General features: G+C 36.7%; 1 protein-coding gene across 2 annotated transcripts in view; it reads left to right on the forward strand.

The window, feature by feature from the left end:
* Nucleotides 1-3,987: 3,987 nt before the first annotated feature.
* LOC123869273 (serine/threonine-protein phosphatase 6 regulatory ankyrin repeat subunit B) overlaps nt 3,988-21,888 on the forward strand; it is a 43,424-nt gene continuing 25,523 nt past the window's right edge. For both annotated transcript variants that reach the window (XM_045912112.1, XM_045912111.1), the window contains exon 1: nt 3,988-4,373. In XM_045912112.1, coding sequence (XP_045768068.1) covers nt 4,044-4,373 — 330 coding nt within the window. In that variant the 5' untranslated portion in view covers nt 3,988-4,043. The remainder of the gene's footprint in view (nt 4,374-21,888) is intronic.

Raw genomic sequence — 21,888 nt, forward strand, 5'->3', positions numbered from 1 at the left:
TCATACAAAACTATCCAAAATCGGTTTTTAAGTTAGCCTTTAAAAAGTAATAATTAATTAAATCCATTAGTATGGATGACTCGTAAGTCGTAACCCAAGATACCTACCTCGTAGTAGGTACTAATAATGTCTAATAAGCAATTAGGTAGGTACTTTGGACATTAACTAAATTATCACATTTTTATCGGGCATAATGAGTTTTCAAATTACAAGTGTAAATTAAAAATTTATAACACCCCCGACAAGTGAAGGTTACAGTAACTAGAAAAGACCTGATAACTTTCAAACGGCTGAACTGATTTTCTTGGACTATTCCGCGCCTACGATCTAAAGTATCTGAGTTTTCCAAAACATCATTTTCAAATAAATAATTATGTATTTAGGCAACGTCCATCTTGACAGCTTGACATTTGTAAATTGACATAATATTATGAACCTAACGGTTATCTAACCTTCTTTTCTACAAGAAAACTAGAAAAGAGCTGATAACTCTTAAACGGCTGAACCAATTTTTTTGGATTATAGCTAAGAACACTCGATCAGGCCACCTTTCAAATAAAAAAAAGTAAATTAAAATCGGTTCATTCATTTAGGCGCTACGATGCCACAGACAGATACACAGATACACCGATACACAGATACACAGATACACAGATACACACGTCAAACTTATAACACCCCTCTTTTTGGGTCGGGGGTTAAAAATCATATTTTTGTGAAAATAAACTGAAATATTGTAAATATGAAAGTGTGTTTGTCAGTCTGTCTTTACTGTTTCCAGTTTAACCTGGGCTAACTTACATCTGAATAAAAAATAGTAATAATAAACATTTATTTCGGAACATTTCATCCATATAGTGTTAGTAACAGGGCCTTATGAACTATGTAAAAAAAACTGAGCTATGTTAGCTAAGTACTATTATTCATTAAGTAGTCATTTAGTAGTTATTAAGTAGCCCAGTAGCTGCTAGTGAATAACTTAAAATTTAAAAAACCCTTTATAAGAAAACTAGAAAAGAGCTGATAACTTTCAAACGGCTGAACCGATTTTCTTCGATTATAGCTAAGAACACTCTCGATCAAGCCATCTTTCAAATAAAAAAAAAACTAAATTAAAATCGGTCCATTCGTTTAGGAGTTACGATGCCACAGACAGATACACACGTCAAACTTATAACACCCCTCTTTTTGGGTCGTGGATTAAAAAGATAAACGCCTGCATTGCATTTCATAAATAATAACAATAAGTCTGACCTTGTAATTTATACAGTATGACAGCTCTTTAACGCATGTTTATCATAATAGTTAACTACGTATATTAGGTAGGTAAGTATTTTTATCGAACACTATACCTACCGTATAATAATAATTACTGCTTATCAAAGTTTATTGCCCGCAAACAAATATCTACTGTTAACTAACGAACCACGGAGTTGAAATAGCTAGATGGCGTACGTATTTTCATTAAATCTGACAATAAAAAACTATCCCATACAATTAATGATAGAGGTAAAAATCTCAGTGGGTCCTCCTATATATCGATGGTGCTAAACATTTTGAGACACCAACCAGCTTTGGCCGCGTACGAAACCAGTTTCGTATAAATAATATGTTGTCTTACGCAGTCAATCATAAAGGAAACCATGTTTTATAATTGAATCTCGAATGTTTTTAAAAACATTTTCGAATTGAATTTCGAATGTTTTTGAAAACATGTTTGCGATTGGTTGGTGACTCAAAATGGTTAACCCGGTCCTGGGATTTTTGGCTCTACCATTTGTAGGGGATTAAGTAACAGGGAGAATGCTATACGTGGCTATACTATAACTTCTTTCCGCGAATAGGAGTTAACAGTGAACTTCTAGAAACTCCGTCCGTCGGGCCACGCAGTTTGATTTATTTCCTTCTCTAAATCTCTATAAATCTTCTATAAATCTCTACGAACTGCGGGCGATTCAGAAGTTTTGCTGTGAACTCTAGTTACAATCTCTTCCAGGTTAATGCTTGCCAATATGACTATGTTGTCATCACTAACATACTGTTTTCATGATCAAGTGCAAAAAGATAAAAGAAATTAAAGTTATCTGACATAGCAAACATCACTGCAGTTGTAAATTTTGATAACGTCTGTTACTAATATTATAAATCAGAAAGTATCTATCTGTTTATCTATTACCATTTCACGTTCTGTAAGCTTGACCGATTTTGATGAGTAGATAGGTACAGAGATATCTGGCTCATATTCTGGAGACTAACATAAGCTAATTTTTATCCCTGAAAATCAAAGAGTTGGGCACGTGATTTCTTCGAGTTTCTGATTCATCGTCTAGTCTAATATATAATTCAGCCTTGATAATGATTTAATAGAATTTTAACGAGTATTCTAAACTACTCAATTCAAACTATTGTTACTTACTACTTATATACTTCTCTATCTCAAATTCAAAAATATAGGCGCCCGGTAAAACAATGCGTTTTACACATTCTAATCCCAATACATCCTAATACATCTACCTCATAATCCAGTACACCTTAATCACACACACCACATGGTTATTCGACCTTGTTAGGAGCAAAGCGGATCGCTCGACCACCATGGCTTAAGGAGGTAGGGGAAATTTGCATGTTTCGTCACAGGCCGTCGCGTGTGGCTATATACACCCCACTTCCGCAGGGGTCGGGGCGGGCTGGCCTCGATACGGCTAAGATCAGATACGGCAACTTTAATTTTTTGCTATAAGTCGGGCCAAAAAAAGTTATGGGGTTTTCTGTCAAGAAATTCTTAGTCGCATCAGGCTGGTCACACATGGTCATATGAAATTGCCTACCGCGGCGCGCCCCTAGATATCTTTTAAGCAATACTCTCTTATTTCTCATGTGAAAGAGAGATAAGAGTTAAAACTTTACGCGATAGAAAGAGAGGCGATTTTATTTTAGGTCACAGCGCTGTGCGAACTAAATTGCACTTTATTGCGTCGTAGCAAGAGTGCTATTTATTTAAACGCATTTGCTGCGTGTGTGCTCCTTCTGTACTTCAAAGGTATAATTAAGTACTAGCTGACGCCCGCGACTTCATCCGCGTGGATTTAGGTTTTCAAAATCCAGTAGCAATTCTTTGATTTTCTGGGACAAAAAGTAGCCTATGTGTTAATCTAGGGTACAGTGTAATTAATCTATCTCCATTTCGAATTTCAGCCAAATCCGTTCTGTAGTTTTTGCGTGAAAGAGTAACAAACATACACACATGCATACACACATACATATACACAAACTTTCGCCTTTATAATATTATAATATTATATTTAGTGTGATAGTGTGATTCTGTGGTAGCAACCTGGAGTTCAGGAAATTCTTTGTAGCAGCCCGAAGCTGTGAAGTTGTTGAATCACTGTGCCTCGGGAAACATGTAAAGTCGTTGATTTTGCACTTTGATCTCTCTCCGGTCGTGTCGAATTGCCGTCTCAGTGGATTATGATTAAAAGAATAAAAAGTACCTGTATAATATGCGCGCACATTTGTGCATTAGGTTTAAGTTCATCTCCTGCTTAGGTAACTCTCCGTTGAGATTAGCTGACGGAGCCACTTGACTAAACTTGGGGCAAAAATGTAGAGCAATGTACTTTTAAATAGACCTAATTTAGTAAGACACCCCTACATAATAAAGTAATTCTGTTTGTTAAGTATGTGTTCACTTGTTCATTTTAAACAAGTTACCTACCTCAAAGTTAATTTTCCATAAATCTTTTTCGATTTCGACGTGGCACGTAACGGAGTGTAGTTCATTCCAAACCCTATCTTCATTTCATCAAATAAAAAGAAATGGGTCATTGTATGAGACATTTTGAGACATCGCCTTTCGTAAGTTTGTTTGTAAATCCAGCTCGCGTTGCCGTAGCCTTTATTTACTCGAATCATGCAAGAAGGTGGCTGGGCTACGCAAGTGCCGCAGTTATGCTCCGCCCGCCCTACGATTAACATCGCGAGCAAACCGACCACCATGCTCGCGCGAAATGTGAAGTGCCTTGTGATTCAGTAATGTGAGAATGTCTCAAGTCCCGAGCGGAAAGAAGGGCGGCAAAGGCCCGCCGAAGAAGGTCCCTGAAGAGGAGAAAGAGAAAAAAGTAGAGGAGAAAGATGAGACATCATCCGTCAATGGAGACAAGAAGGAAGTCAAGGAGGGCAATGGGATCCCCGACGTGCCCAAGCCTCCGAGCGCGGGGATCAACATGCGGGAGGTGGCGGCCAAGATCCTGGTGCTGGCGCAGAAGAGCGAGTGGCCGGCCGTGGAACAGACCCTCAAAGTGCTGGAGAAGCTGGTGGCAGCTGGAGGAGAGGATACCGTCTCAGTTCCTATGGCCGGCATCATTGATCCGGTAATTATAACAACATTATATGAGAATCTAACTTGAAAATTGATTAACCTATCTAACATAGCTGATAATATTTTTTAGATAGCAGACAGTTTTAAGTTAAAAATTGTTGCTTTTGCTGGATTGGGTATTGCCATAACCTATATTAATATAATAAGAGTTATTAATTCTAAGAGAGGCGCTAAAGTCTAGGAAGCGGTGCCCGAAGTAAGGTTATATTTAAGTAGTCACGCATTCTTATATTTTGGTTTATGTAATTGTACATAGTACATAAAACGTAAACATAGCACTGGTGCGTAATCTTGTATAATGTCGCGTTTGGTGGAGGTTAATAATTATTGCTTTTCAGCAAGAATAAACCTACTTTTGTAATTTATTACATGGCTTACCTAATAAGTGCAACCGAAGTACAACGATTTCCATTACTGCTTAATGAGTTAATTAACATATTAATATTTTCAGTAAAATTTGTTGCATATCGGATATATTATGAAGTAACTATCTATATATCTATGTGAAGTAATTATTATGTCTTGCTATTATCCGTTCAGATGTCAAAAGCCAAATAAATAATTGAAACATGGGAGTAACGCTGAGTTGTTCGAAACAAATTCAATAAAATAATTGCAGTTCGTTTATCAACACAATTTTTTTTTTAATTTTACCGAATAACTCAGCTTCAATAAGGTAGATAATAGATATTATTAAGTGCCTAGTAATTTAAAAAATCGTTTGAGTTTATTACTCATAGATTTCTCCAGTAACAAATTGACAAAAAGACTAAACATGATATTGATATCTATGGCAACTTTATTCTGAATTCCAATGCATTCCACCGTTTTCCATAAGTTCAAAAGTGGTAACGTTGAATGAGTGGTAGTGTTAATCTGGTCTTGTTACAAAATTAAGATATACTTATCTTAATTCTACTTATCCATAGGATTTTCTACATTTTACTGTAGACTATCTTGGTAACTTGTGTCGACCAATTCACAGAGAAGGCATTGATCGTGAACGTATGAGATAAAACTAAAAGCTTTGATACTATTATCTATCTACATCAAGCCACACGTAATGACTAAATCGCTTAGCATAAAATCAGATTTCGTTTGAAAGCTTTCGATATCTACTACTTAGCTATAGTCAAAGTCAAAGCCATTTTAAATTCGAAGTAGGTTCAATTGTTTATCAATAAAATGATCATAAAATATTATGATAATATCTTTATTTTCGGGATAAAAGTTCGTAAATCTAGACCGAGAAACCGCATAGAAACTGGGAGTTGCTAACTTACAAAAAGTTCAAATATGTAATAATTTACCCAGAATTTTAACCATCCAATTTTTGTGTGGTGTTAAATTTTTATACAGTTGTACAGCTACTGTAGAGTGTTAGAGTGTAGAGCAATACATTATAGCCGTCTGACCTTCTATAGCCAATCTTGCGACCACCATAATTTACAAGTACATTCGTTATCACAAGGCCAGCATTATTTAAAAGAATTAATTCTGATTGAGAAGATGCAAACCTCACGAAAAGGTACCTGTAAGGGGACTATGTGTTAAAAATAACGAGACAAAAAAGTCGTTGAACTATTTGCCAACGTGCAATATGTGTACTTAGTTACATACTAATAAAGTCCCATTCATAGACCACACATAGTCCCAAGCTTAGAGAAGGGTGCACATGAATCACTCTAGATTTTCAAAGTTAGGGGTTAATATGTAGTAGAACTATGAAAACCCTTTTTACAACTCCCTTGACAACCTCTCGCACTGCCAAAGGTCACTGGTAGATATCTCTTATAGAGATAAGTGCTTCCCTGTCCACTTTTTCTTTCTTTTTCTGGCGATGGGTTGAGACCATGACAATTCAAATTCAAATTCAAAATATATTTTTTTTTTCAATTTAACTTTTACAAGTGCTTTTGAATCGTCAAAGTAATCTACCACTATAGATTTGTTGAAATGTATTTCCATTTTCCAAAGTATCAATATAGCAAGGCATCGTCAAGGTCTGCATCCAAACGTAGCTGAACTAGAAGCGATTTGTTTCCTCGTTTTTAATCCAAACCGCTAGGATATGATGAAACGCCCTTCCGGCATCCTTCAAATCAAGAGTAAATAGGCAAGTTTTAGGCAAGCGCGCTCCATCTTGGGCTGCATCATCACTTGCTAGCATGTTTGATTGCAGCCAAACGCTAGTCTGTAAATTTAAAAACGGTGCACTTGAAATATCACAAAACTATTGATGCATTTCAATATTAAAGGTTACAACTCCTAAAAATTCGGCTACATAATCTAGAAGGGGGGCTGTATGTTCGATATCATAGCAACGATCGCGTGCTGGCTCCTCGAGACATCTTTCCAACTTTTTACTGCTTCAACTTGCCTCCCCTAAGCTGGATCGATCATGACTGTCACGTATGATTTGTTGAATCTTTATATTTTTGTACATTTCTCTTTATATTTGCACTCAGTTTAGTGTTCTAAGACCTAATTTTACTATCTCATGTGGCAGCGTGGGTAGGTAGGTATTAAAACGCCACTCACATTTCTGTTACATTTATATCCACAAGATATTTACAGTACTGTTAACTGTATTTACAACAATGGTTCGACCAGACGATGTATATAGCCTTGTTCTGGTGCGGAACGTAATAAGACCTCTGGAGCAAGAAAAAAGAAAGGTTGATGATAGTTTCGGTGAGAATGAGGCTCTCGGAGGTCCACGAGAGCTGCAGGATTTTTGCAGTTCTAAATTTGATTTGTTTGTTCCAACAGGTAGCTGTGTAAAAGTTTTCTTAAAAGTTGTCTGCCATTCAGCCAACGCCATCGGCGAGTAGAGGTTGCACGCCTTTACACTCACTTTAAGCACTTCTAAGCACTCGAAATTAGGCAGATCATAAAACATGTTGATGTGATAATTCTTTTTTTTTAATGTGCTAAAAATCATTTTTTTGTATTTTATTTAATGACAATATTCACAAATACTATAAATAACTAAATATAAAAATTACAAAACAAAAATGTCATCCAAATCACTGTAACGAAGCAAGGTGCCTTGCAGAACGCTGGCTGCGTTACCTCGTTGAATGGCTAGACTAATATGCTAATCAAGGTAATTGCCAGACCTCCGGTCACCCGTGGACTCCACAAGACGGGATGACAGGTCCTTAAAAAAGAATCTAGCATTCCCGCCCCACGAACCCATGGTCTCCACCCCAAAAGCACAAATATGAAATTATTATACGTCTCATGAAAGCTCAGAGACACTTAGCGGACGAGATAGTGCACCCAATTTATTTCTTCATATGCTAAGATCTAATTCTTCTAAGTCAATTCTAAGCACTCGAAATTGGGCAGATCATAACACGATATGCGATATTTTTCAGACCGGCCGGAAATCGAACCCGGGACCTAAGGTTTTAGTTAGGTGCAAATTAATAAAACGCTGAAAAGTTTGGGAATACAACATCATAAACCCTAGCCTTGAAGCAACACTATTACCTACCATTTATTACATTCGAATTTAAATGCTAAAGAAAATAAAAAATCCAATAAAGGTGCCTGTCACCGTTTCTTGCTGAAAAAAAGTTCAATTCACTTTGCAAAAACTAATAGTAAATACAAACTCATCTGTACTTTTGTGAAATTAAAATCGCTGGTTATTACATGAATGAAAAGAGCGATGATCAGCGTCGCAAATCAATAGTTTGGACGAAAAATTAGTTATAATTATTACGATGTGATCACTGATTTAACATGGCTTGAATAGTATCTACCTATAGAATTATAACCGTGCATCCTAAAGTATTTGTATTTCAAGAAGAATTTGTAGTATCCAGGATCCAACGCATTTGCTATATTCATTCTGCCTGACAATGTCTAGAATGCTAAAGTGCCTAGTGCCTGCCACAATGTCAAGTACCTATCCTAAAACGTCCAGTATCAAAAGATCCACTTATCAAAATGCTACCGATCGTTAATACACGGATATTGGCTATACTATAGAACATACATAGATAGTCATAATGTTTGGCTGAATGGGCTAAAATGAGCATCCACATTCCACATGCTTGATAGGTACAGTCAGCAACATAGCTAGGTTTGCACCCGTCTATACTCGCTTGTACTGGCGAGTCCTATCTTTCCTAATCCTAATCCTAGCTTTGTTGCTGACTGTACCTACGTGATTTATTTTGATTGGTGATAAAATCATCAGCAGCCCCAGCGCAATCAGTGCGACATATCTATTTCACATTTATTCCAGAAACAAAAGGAAAAGCTGCGAAAATGTATTGAAGCATTCCAAACCAGTGGTAGATGCATTTGACGATTCAGAAGTACTTGTAAACGTTTATTGAATAAAGAACATTTTGATTTGATTTTGCACTTTTATTGGTAATGGTGTAGCTACTATAGGCACACCTTAGCTATTATCATTTAGCATGCTTGTTACCACTTTTTAACCCCCGACCCATAAAGAGGGGTGTTATAAGTTTGACGTGTGTATCTGTGTGTCTGTGTATCTGTGTATCTGTGTATCTGTCTGTGGCATCGTAGCGCCTAAACGAATGAACCGATTTTAATTTAGTTTTTTTTGTTTGAAAGGTGGCTTGATCGAGAGTGTTCTTAGCTATAATCTAAAAAAATTGGTTCAGCCGTTTAAGAGTTATCAGCTCTTTTCTAGTTTTCTTGTAGAAAAGAAGGTTAGATAACCGTTAGGTTCATAATATTATGTCAATAGACAAATGTCAAGCTGTCAAGATGGACGTTGCCTAAATACATAATTATTTATTTGAAAATGATGTTTTGGAAAACTCAAATACTTTGGATCGTCGGGGGTGTTATAAATTTTTAATTTACACTTGTTTGTCATAAATTAAAAAGTGGCACACCTAAGGCGGAAACACGGAAAGTAAGCTTCCTAGAATTTTTATTAACCACAGTGTTGTAATAATTAACCATACAGCTATTATATCAGTTCTATTTTTGGCTGCCATAATTCTTACGGCAGGCTAAGTAGCGCTGAGTGCGGTCACTTAAGGCGCTTCTCCAATGAAATGTACATTTTTATTCAAATTCTTAATCTGCACTGAAACTTTTTTGATACTTTAAGGGGTGGACTGACATTCAATTGAGATCCTGATGGAGACTCCCACTGTGGTAACACAGCGGGGTTATTCGCTAACTCAGTGATCATCACTAAATGAAAGCCATCAAACTTATTTGACATTGATTGGTCTTACATTGCTGCTTCAGTGAGCAATATAAAAATAATATTTCGTTGCGAACCTTCAGTGGATTGAAAATAAATATCAAAATGAGTTGAAAGACTTTCATTCAGTGATGACCATAGAGTTAGCGAATAACCCACTCGATATCCTTTGCTCTGCTGTCGATGTCGTACCTACATCTAGTGGAAGACTGCTGGAAGCTACATGATTTTTGTCTTATTTTCTTGACCTTTTGTTAAGAAATAAAATAAATAATAATAAATAAATCTTTTATTGTTCAAAAGCATTGGTACAAGTAATTATAAGTATATTTTTACAAAATCCTTATCATAATAATTATTTATACATAAGCAAATAGTAGGTGATGAGTAATTACCTCTTCGTACATTCAAATGACAGTAAGTAGACCGTACGGATGAGTTCCAGTAGGAGAAAGCAGAGATACAAATTACATAGTCACAGAGATAAATGACTAGGTAAATATGTACTTAGCTACTATACTTACTTATTTATACTCGTTTAAACTTATACCACCACTGGATACGGGACACAGGTCATCTCTTATCTCCTAGTGCAGGGTCCACAGTCCACACCATACATTAGGACATAGAGACCTGTAGCTTAGGGCCCGAGTAAATGTTTACTTAGTTTAACTTTTTTTTTAATAAGTAGTTAGGTAATTTGGAAAATTAGCGGTATGAGGATTAAGGGGTGGAGATTGAAAATTTCAGAGTAGTTTAAATAGTAGGTTTGTATATTAGAAAGCGTTATAGTTTTAGCATAATATATGTTTGACTTTAATTCAGCAAGTTATTTCGGTTTCGGTCTTGATAGGTAAGTACTTGTAAATTGGTGCTAAGCCTCGCTGGTCAGCCCCTTACGTTGGCGTGAGCAAACTGTGTCAGGCGCCATCGACTACGTCAAACTGTACCTACTTCTATAGTTGTATAGTTGCTTTGGCCAAATTCGTGTATTGCATTCGTAGTCGAATTAAACGGAACATTATTTTTAATCCATACTTTGTTTCCGTTATAATATTGCTAGGTAACTCGACCTAGCTTTGCACGCGCTCTTACTATCTTAACTTCATCTAAGGACCTGCGTAGACCGACCGCGCTGATTGGCGGCTAATGTACGGTTATCGCGGATCATTGTGCCGCTAGAGCGCCGTCATTTACAACTGTATGTCAAAGTAAACAAGTAAATAATGAACAAGTGTAAATAAAAAATTTATAACACCCCTGACAAGTGAAGGTTACAGTAACTAGAAAAGAGCTGATAACTTTCAAACGGCTGAACCGATTTTCTTGGATTATAGCTAAGAACACTCTCGATCAAGCCACCTTTCAAACAAAAAAACTAAATTAAAATCGGTTGATTGGTTTAGGAGCTACTATGCCACAGACAGATACACAGATACACACGTCAAACTTATAACACCCCTCGTTTTGGGTCGGGGGTTAAAAAGCCTTGGCGCCACTCTACTCCGTTTGTGAGCCCTGCAACTAGAAATCTAAAAACATAAAACTCGCATGCAGAAAAACTGCAAGACACTAAACGTCACACTGAATGCGCGCGTATGCGCTCGGTTTACAACGCGTAAGGGCTCCGAAGTGCAAATGCAGCTGTGGTATGAAGCACATACTTAACAATAATTGGTTACGTTGCCATTACGCTGCGCTGCTCTCACAATTAATTTTTGTCTATATCTGTGAAACTCAGGAAATGCCTATTTTATTGAAACCTCAAATCCAGTATAATTGTTTTGATAAACAACACGGTTAACTTATTATAATTAACTGTATTAGTAAATGATAAAAAAGTGTAAAAACCGATAAACAATGTATTAAGCCAACAGATTTAGATAATACTTATATCTACTTATTTGTAGGTAGGTACAATATTACTGGCACAGTGCTGATACGATCGTGATAAGGCGATTGATTACATAGATCCCTGGCATTCTTCCAACGACTACCTACCTAACGCTATTAAAATCTTTATTTTGCGTTCCATGAATGTTAGGTATTTTTTTTTTCGCATTATCAACTCTGAAATCTAATTTGTCATTTCATCATCGAGAAACTAGTTGTATCGGGATTGAACTTCCGACCGGAGGGGTCTCTCCATCACTCGCTGCATACAAACGTAGTTCCAATTTCATTTGAATATTAAGCAACCAAAGTCCATAAAATTTTGCAGACATATTCTAGAAACTAATATCTATGTCTGTGGTTTTCCAGATTTCTGTTAAAATATTCGGTTTCAAAGTTACGCGGTCTTAAAAATTTACATACAAATCTTTGAGCCCCTGTAATTTTAAAACTACTTATTTTTAGAAAAATCTAAAACACCACAGACACAGATATTAGTTTCTAGAATATGTCTGCAAAATTTCATGGACTTTGGTTGCTTAATATTCAAATGAAATTGGCACTACGTTTGTATGAAGCGAGTGACGGAGAGAGCCCTGTTAAACCACTAGGCTATCATTCTATACCTTCGCAAAACATCAAAGCTAAAAGAACTAACTCAGTGTCACATGTCACGGAAATAACATGCGTGTAGGAACACACGGTCTTCCGTCTGATTTTCCGTCCACGCCAGCGAGCTAAAGGTCGACATAAATAGACATACACCCGCAGTGAGCCACTGCAGGATACCTCCGAGCTAATTATGCTTTAAAATAAACTTCTTTTGCTTTATTCACCAAGATACGCCCACATTTACCGCATATTTATGACTCCTGCACTTGGCGCAACACTACTTTGCGACTTTAATTTTTTAACTGCCGAGTGAAGTGGCTTATAGGAACTCCTACAAGAAACATATGTCCAGGAGTGGACGGCTATCGGATGATGATGATAAACCACCAGTTTCTTAGTGGTTCTTCTCGAAAATTTCAAACCAGTGCAGTGCTAGATACTTTTGGCGATTAAAAAGCATTCATTCATACTTATTAATGTTAATCGAACCCTTATTACGGCAACAAGCAAAGATGATGAAGAATGTTAGTATTGGACATGAAAAATTCAAGCTTGCTTCTTCTTTCTGTGCTTATCCCCCATTTGTAACTTTTATTTAAAAAACCTAATATTTTTTTAGTCCGATCCGTTAGATATAGTATCATCCATCCAGCATACTTAACAGAGCTCTCTCCGTCACTTACTCCATACAATCGTAGTTCCCATTTCATTTGAATATTAAGCAACCAAAGTCCATGAAATTTTGCAGACATAGTCTAGAAACTAATATCTGTGTCTGTGGTGTTTTAGATTTTTCTAAAAATATGTAGTTTTAAAATTACAGGGGCTCAAAGATTTGTATTTTTCTTCAAAAAAAGGCCCAACTTTGTGCTCGTTTTTCTAGACAACGAAGCAATTTAATGAAATTTGGAAAAACCACAGACCTAGAAAATTTAATGAATATTATGTAGTAAAAAAATTATCGTTATATATTTTATATTGTTATAATTATGTGGGAACTACGAAAACCAGAAATTACACCCAGAAATCTTGAAAATTTCGTGCTGTCTCGATTTGTGCAAGCGGGGTGGTGAAGTGCGGGGGACGACACGTGAAACTGACAGAAACTGACAGTCTAAACACACGGGCCACATTTAGACTGCACCCAACTCCAAACTTGTCGATAGGTCTAACTAAATACACTGGTACATTTCAACTTGCGTTAGACGTATGCGTTACCTACTCAGACGTTGCCTGTAGATAAAAATATGTCTCATGTTTGCTGGCAATAGCGCATGCATCAAACCCTGCAAGTTGCAACTCTCTTGCAAGCTATTCCTCACGCAATACGCACAGCTTTAATATTATAATTTTTGACAATGTATACTATATGTAATGCCATATCACAGGTCACTCTCTGATTTATTGCTAACAATTTACTTCCAAATGCAAAGAAATCTAAGTGTGTTCACACTGCCCAATACCAGGACCTTAAATGACATAAATTCATTGATAAATAATCATATGTTGAAAATAAAGGAGAACCCCGTGTTTCTCGGTATAATGTTAGATGCAAAGCTTCTATGGAACACCCACATATCAACACTTGATGGTAAACTCAGCTCTGCTGCTTACACTGTTAGAAAAATTCGACAGGTACTGACGTGGAAACTGCAAAAATTGTATATTTTGCCTATTTTCACTGTATTATGTCTTACGGACTCTTGCTATGAGATAAAGCGGTAGATATTGAGAAAAAAATGTATTACAGAAAAGGACAGGACGTGCAATTTATAATTTAAAACCGCGCGCTGCCATACAATAAAAATATAAGGAAATAAGTACCTTATCTATTATCTTATAGTAGCTTCTAAATATATTTACAACTAGTTAATGCCCGCAGCTTCGCTCGCGTGGATTTAGATTTTTAAAAATCCCGATCCTTTCATTTCCCAGAACAAAAGTTGCCTGTCCGTAATAGCCCGTCCCCGGGATGCAACTTGTTTCTGTATCACGTAAGAATATTTAAACGGATGATCCTTTTCAAATCCCGAGGGATCACCAGGATTTAGGAGTGCAATTTCTTACAGCATCAGGGTTGAGGTCAACGACAAAGTGTTTACTTGGTATAGATACCTTCAATATCAATTAATAATCGACACTTTTTAAATCCCATTAGCTTTAGTAGTCAGGTCCCCTGCAACATCAGGATTGAGGAGTTGGAATCCAAATTTTTTATTGAACAATGTCGCAAACTTTCTTTATCGATTAAAAAAACTACCCAAAATTACGCAGTTAGGTTACCTGCCAACAAATTTCATGGTTTTGAGTCAACGGGAAGTACCCTAGAGGTTTTCTTGACACACACGACAGACAGAGAGATAGACAACAAAGTGATCCTATAAGAGTTCCGTTTTTCATTTTGAGGTACGAAACCCTAGAAAACGTAGGAACGGCATTCCGAACCAGTGGTAAATTTTTCTGACCATCCAAAAACACTTTGAAGTTTACCTAAAAGTTTACAGGAATAAAAATTTATCATTGTATTCCATTCCATTTCATTCTATTCCATTCTGTTCAAAGATAAAAAGATAATAAAAATATTTGTCACCGAAACAATAATTTACGATACATCAACCAATATCAATTTTACTGATGACAATCTGACTATTACCAAAGTGAACGACTACTATAATATCTATTATATACGACTAACATAATATGTATTATAAATTGTGTGCCGTTTGCATTCTCACTAGGTTCTCATTAAGTTTGTTTTATTTGGTTAAACTTTCTGGCATTTATATTGTTATGACGTTTAATTGGCAAACAGTCTGTTTATTGGCTGAAACTCAAAAATTCAGCCAATCACAACAAAGAAAATATTGTAATAATGATTGATGCAGCTTTCTGTAATTGAAAACAAAATATTTGACATTAACTTGAATGTGACAGTGTTTTCCGAATAGGGTTGCCAGAGGCCCCGTATTTTACTGGTTACCCCGTATTTCAGGATACAGAAACCTGTAATTATGAAAATAAAATACGGGGCAAATAAAACTAAATATTTTTAGGGTTCCGTAACTCAAAAGCAAAAAAGAACTCTTATAGGATCACTTCGTTGTCTGTCAGTCTGTCAGTCTTTCCGTCTGTCCGTCTGTCCATCTGTCCTTCTATCCGTCTGTCATGTGTTCATGAACAAATATTAGTATTTTCAATTTTCAAAGTAAGATAACTACATATATCAAGTGGGTTATCATATGAAAGGGCTTTACCTGTTCATTCTAAAACAGATTTTTATTTATTTTTATGCATATTTTTTTAATGCAAAACAGTTTTTGATTTCTCGAGTAAAATGTCGGAAAAAATACCCGAATACGGAACCCTCGGTGCGTAGGTCTGACTCGCACTTGGCCGGTTTTTTACAAATTCAGCAGGAGCTGGCTGGCGAAATCAAACACTGACGTTATGTCCAGTAGAAAGAATATTTTCCGTTTGCGGCAATGCGCAGCCGAAACCCACTCGATATTGATCATGGTAGCCAAGGCGGCGGGGCTTGGTTTGAGGATGTAAGCCTTTTTTATACAAGTTAGCCCGTGACTTTAATCTTTTCTAGTGGTAAGTGATGATGCAGTCTAATTTCTTGGCCGTTAGGGCCATACTAACCATATAACTAGCCATGACCGAAGCCTCCCACCAGACCAGAAATTTTGAAATGGCGACTGCGCCTGGGAAGCCGTCAAAAACCTAAGCCTAAATTAATACTTACACTATTTCTTGCATTTGCTTACCAATTTTTTTTTGGAAATATATCAAATATTTCGCGCTCACTTCACTCGCGCTTTGAATTTCTATTACTTAGTGTAAACCCCGCATTTCGTTTGCATGAATTTAGATTTATAAAAATTCCGTGGGGGATTTTCCGGGCTAAAAAGCCGCCTAAAAAAAATGTCTGGGATGCAAGTTACCTCTGAATAGTAAGTACCAAAATTTTGGTAAAGAAGATGGGCCGTGAAAGGGTAACAAATAGATAGGCAAATAGATATACTGTCGTATTCGTAATATTAGTATGGATAGGAAGCTTTAAAAATAAAATCTTGCTATGGCTACACTCGTTTCCCTTTCACTTTAATTTTTTCTGTATTGAACCAAAAACACTTACGCTCACTGCGCTCGCGCTTTTTTATTGTTGTATTTTATCTCACTGTCAAATTGAAAGGCGAAATTCCACTAACCAGGTAATTAGCCCATAAAGTTGAGCGAATGTTTTTTTCCTCATGACAGGATTCAGTTCCGGCCCTGATAAAACCTCTCCCGCAATCGATTCCTGGCTACGGCCATAGTATTGATACTGTGAAGGTGGAATTACAAATTAAATGTAATTTTAAGTTGAAATGAAAAGATTGTATGCATGAAATGTATAACATTTTGCTTTACAACACTAAGAGTTTTTAAAAGCTATTTAAATAAATAAATCTTTTATTTAAAACCACATTGCATACACAGTTCACCAATCAAGACACGGCAACATACAGAGAAAAAATACAAAACTTACAAATAAACTGAAATATCTAAATAGGCTTTCCATGCATTTCAGAGAGAACCACCGCCTATTTCTTCAAATACTTCAAATTTTCAAATTTCTTCAAATCTAAACCCCGTATTTTTGATGGTGGTAGCCTGTAAATCAAAAAGAGCCAGGTGGCAACCCTACTTCGACCTAGACAGAATGAAAAATTGTTTTCATTACTCGGTATGCCTACTGCCATAGTGTGACAGAAAGTGTGACGGTAGTTGTGACCTCTGATTGGCCGACTCTCTTTCACTATTTGCTAAAATTGATGATTGCAACAACAATTTTTCTTTTTTGTAATCGAAAACAGAACACGGACGTCAAACAGGTTGACTAATTGCAATCATTTCTGACCGGCTAACATTGTTCCGCTAGTGGCTCAAACTCACTGTCGCAGCAAGAACATGGTAAATTCAGCCAATCACAGCAATTTGAAATTTGGTTATCACAAATGTACCGATCTAGGAACCGAGAATGCACGAACCAGGGCAGATAGAGATAAGAACAATAATATCATACGTAGGAAATCGACGGGGGATCGTTGACAAGGATAGCCTTACCCAAATTACGATCTGCCAACGCAGCTGTGCCTAGAGAGTCATGACTTTGATACATATGGCTACATCTATGTAACCCATAATGTACATGTATGTATTTTGCTATAGCGACTGCTAGGATCCGCAGACTTGCTGAAAACAATGTTTGCTTCTATACAAAATGTAGATAACAAAACAGTTCAAATTCCCATTTCACTCTGCGCATATGGCGTGGATAAGGAGGCGTACAGAAAATATTAATAGGGATTCGGTAGGCTTTCGGTACTAAGGTAACGATTCCGCACCGTACCGCACACAGTTGAGGATAATAAAGATGTAATAAGACTAGAAATGTTAAACAGGGGTGTCGAAAAAGTCTACAATCACACTCGTCAAGGTGACCCAAAGCCGATTAAATCAAGGTCCCCCAAGAGCAACGTCCGTGAGGTTTAAAACGCACCTTCCGCCATCAGTACATTATTTTCGCCTGCCCTACATAATTTTTGGCCGTTAAGACCAACTGAAGTGACCGTTAGTGTGTCAAGGGTAAGAGGGCAGGAGTTTTGCGTGCTAGCCCAGAGTAATCGATGGGAGATTTCCGACCTTGGGTCAAACCACCATCCTTGGGCGAAGCTGACCTGTCTAATACCTACCAAGGCCATTGCTAATGGTTTTAAAGCTGAAGTTACAGTCGTTCGGTGTTTTGGATACAATTTAATTAAAAGAACTTGACGTCATGAATGAACTGTTAGAAATATAGCGCGCCGAATTGAGAAATTCCTCCTTTTTGAAAGTTGGCTTAAAAGGAATGTGCTCTTACAGGAGTGTAATTCTAGTCGTCAAATGCTTAACGAAATCTACTGTCAATAGTTCGAAGGTTCGTTCGTCTGTTCGTTCGTGTATTCAACTAGCTCGATGCCCTCTTCGTCCGCGTAAATTTAGTTTTTCTTAAATCCCTTGGAAACTCTTTGATTTTCCGAGATAAAAAGAAGGTACATTCCTCAGGTCTTAAACTACACCTATGTAAAAAATTACGTTGACTGTTGTGGCGTGATTGAAGGACAAACAAATACACTTTAGCATACAAACTTTTGGTAGTGATACATATTAAAATGCCAAAGGGAAAGTCCTGACTCACTCACTGACTCATCAAAGCACAGTTCAAACCCTTGAACTGAGAAAGCTGTACGTAGAGTTTCCCTTTATTAAGTAAGCAAAGAAAAAGGAGGGATTTTCTGAAATACCCCGTGTATAGGGAATAAAGAAATTTCCTATATTCGTTCAGCGAAGCCGCGGGCGTACCTATGCTAGTTTGGTACGTCATGTTAGTAATCGGAACATAACAAAATCGTGTATTCGGTGATGTATAATTTACGTTCGGTAATTAATTAACCCACCTAAACCATAAATGGCTTTAGATGCAGTTGCACTAGTGAGAATCTGGAAAAAGTTTAACAGTTGAAATAAAGACTGTTAAACAAAAGTTTAGTAATTCTTTATTTTAGGTTTGCCTAAAGGCCGTCAAACCGTGAACCTCCTTTATTTAAGAGAAAATTGAAAAAACTATTATTAGAAAAGACATATTACTCAATTAATGATTACCTCTCAGAAAAGTTATAACTGTATTTTAATTTTGGACATTTTGCTATTATTATTTAATTATTATTTTTATTTATTTATTTTTTGTGTGACAAAAATGTATCTTAATTTAATGTAACATATTGCATGCTTATAAGCAGAATTTGGCTGTACTTTTTTATCTTTGTAACATCTCCACTGTTTACCCAAATTCGCAATAAAGAAATTTGATTTGATTTGATTTGATTTGATTTGATTTGATTTGAAAACCTAAGTTTAACTAACAAGCCTAACAAGTTGATTTTTATTGCTGTTATTGTTACGTACCTAGAGTAAATCTTCATTGGAACATACAATCCGGCATGCATTTATATATTTTACTCAGTGCAATTTAACTTAAGTACTTATTTTAAAGAATTTATTCCACTGTACGAAACCTACTGTGATATTTAAAGAATTCAGTGATACCTGTAGTAATACCACAGGTAATACCTACTAACAAACTCTGTTAGTAATACCTTGTGAATAGAAAGTCATGAATAATTCATAGGTCTCTGTGACCAGCCCAAGTGGGTTACGGTATTTAATTGTCGCTATAAGCAAAAAATGTTAGAACATAATATGGCTGCAGAAAAACTTAGAAAATAATGTTCTTTATAGGAGTATTTTAGTGAATTAGTCGTAAATTTTCTTATTTATCTCTATTACACACCGAGACACAGTTTTTACTAGTTAGGGATACAGGTGCACAGTAATATTTTGTTATTAGGTATAATTAATTTAAGGCAATGTATTGTTATGTTTGTGTTATATATTTTGTTATTGTGCCAAAATAAAAATTATATTATCTTATCTTATCTAATTATCGCAAACATGAGCTGGACGCGTTTGGAACCCTCGTAGCTTTTGTTTTAAGTTTACTTAATAATAATAATTAATTATCACCATTACTTACATCATTATCTTACGAATCCTACAATTATGTTCTGCCTATCTATAAACAGTAGATGATAGATATTATAGGTATGTTCCGCTAAAATGCTATAGTTAGGTAATCTGCAAACTATAGCATATACCTACGTAGGTGCGAAAAGTTGTTTCAAATTGATTATTATTAGATGATGATAAATTTTTCGGGATACTTTGATTAAAATGAATGGGCCGCGAAAAAATATTTTCACAAGTTAGTTCAACTTCGGTGACCTAGTTGAAAATTCAGTTTCTACCCTTCCAAGAGATAAGGCATGGGACACATTTTTTATGAAAGCTCGAGAGCTTGGGAATGAGTTGCTTTAACAGCCTTGATAGTTTTAATAAGTTTTGAGTGATATTGTGAAATGGTGATATTAAGTTTGTTGTGGGCTTCTTCTTAGCCCAGGGCGCGTTTGAGACCCTCGTAGCTTAAATTTTAAGTTTGCGTAATAAATTATCGCTTATAGGTAGGTACCTACATCAGCAAATTCAACGATTGTACATTGTACCTATCGTGTTAAATTAGGTACTAAATGATGCCCGAGAATTTGTCAATTTACGTTTTTTCATAAACCTTTAAGAACTTTGTGATTTTTCTTGATTAAAAGAAGCTTATGCCCGTCCAAGATGCAAGCAATCTCTGTATCAAATTTTGTTGAAATAGGTTCAACGAATGTACCGTGAAAAGGTAACAGACGGACAGATAGACAGATGATACTTTCGCATAAAGTTTCCCTTATGCTAGTGGCAGTGGATAGATAACGTACTACAAAAGAGTTCAACGGGGATCGGTCAAAGAGATAAATAAATTCGAAGCTTCAGTGACGCACGGATTCCGTGAAGATGAGCGATTGTTATATTTTGGTTCTTGGAGCACATCAATGTGACATCTACGTATGTAGGCACTGACCTCTGCTTATACAAGTACGCTGGACCTACGATTGCCCACTTTTTATGAAGCATTATGATTTTCGACATTTTGGCGCTGATAACAGCAGTGAGCGTCATGCGGGTGTACTAGGAACTAAATGTTAGTGATGCTATATCTGTCAACGTAATATCAATGCGAAGACCATTTGACACAAGGTATTTTAATTCCCGGTATGCCCGGTGGGGCGCATCGAATCGGCACAAAAAATAACTGTAATTTTGTGTGGCACACTACGATTAAAAATCAGATTCTATATCGAGGGTGGTATTCTTTTCCAGTGCACTAGTTTTTTTTTTTTAGATACAAATTAGCCCTTGACTGCAATCTCACCTGGTGGTAAGTGATGATGCAGACTAAGATGAAAGCGGGCTAACATGGAAGGGGTATTGCAGTTTTCAGTAAACTCATACTCCTTTAGTTTCTACACGGTATTATACCGGAACGCTAAATCGCTTGGCAGCACGACTTTGTCGGTAGGGTGGGAACTAGCCACGGCCGAAGCCTCCCATCAAATTATGAAATTGCACACCCCTGCCGGGAATCGAACCCGGGACCTCCCACTAGTAAGACCACAGCGCTTAACACTGCGCCTGGGAGGCCGTTATGTTTATATCAATTTCAGTTATCTCTTAAGTCTTAAGCTATGAATAAGCGCGTGTACTCCTGGCTTAGTAACCAAACAAATGAAGAAAACCGGTAATGAGTAAGCAGTTCGTTGGTCAGCGACGTATTAATTCCACTAAAAGCCCCCACACAACGGATATTGCAATTTGTAGGAAGCTCCTTTCAAAAGGTAATGCGGCTAACCCGAAAACCAGGACGATAGGAAACAATATCAATTTCAGTTCAATGAACTAATAATGACTTGGTGATGCCCGCGACTTTGTCCGCGCGGATTTAGGTTTTAGGCTCCCTTCCTCCCTATTACTAAGATTCCGTTGTCCGTTCGTTCGTCCGACTGATGTCGGTGAGCGGGCTGTATCTTGGAAATGTAATAGGTATTGCCGTTATAACAACAAATAATAAAAATGTCGAAATCTTAAAAATAAAATTAAAAAGTGCTATTTCTTGTTACTATTAGCAAGCTGAAGTAGCAGTGGGCAGGCCATGCCTGTCGTAGAGGCGATGGCCGTTGGAGCCGGAAAGTCCTTGAGTAGAGACCGCGTTTAAGCAGGCGTAGTGTGGGACGCCCTCCAGCACGATGGACCGACGATATAAAATGGC

The sequence above is a fragment of the Maniola jurtina genome, chromosome 11, assembly GCF_905333055.1.
Source record: "Maniola jurtina chromosome 11, ilManJurt1.1, whole genome shotgun sequence".
NCBI classification, from domain to species: Eukaryota; Metazoa; Arthropoda; class Insecta; order Lepidoptera; family Nymphalidae; genus Maniola; species Maniola jurtina.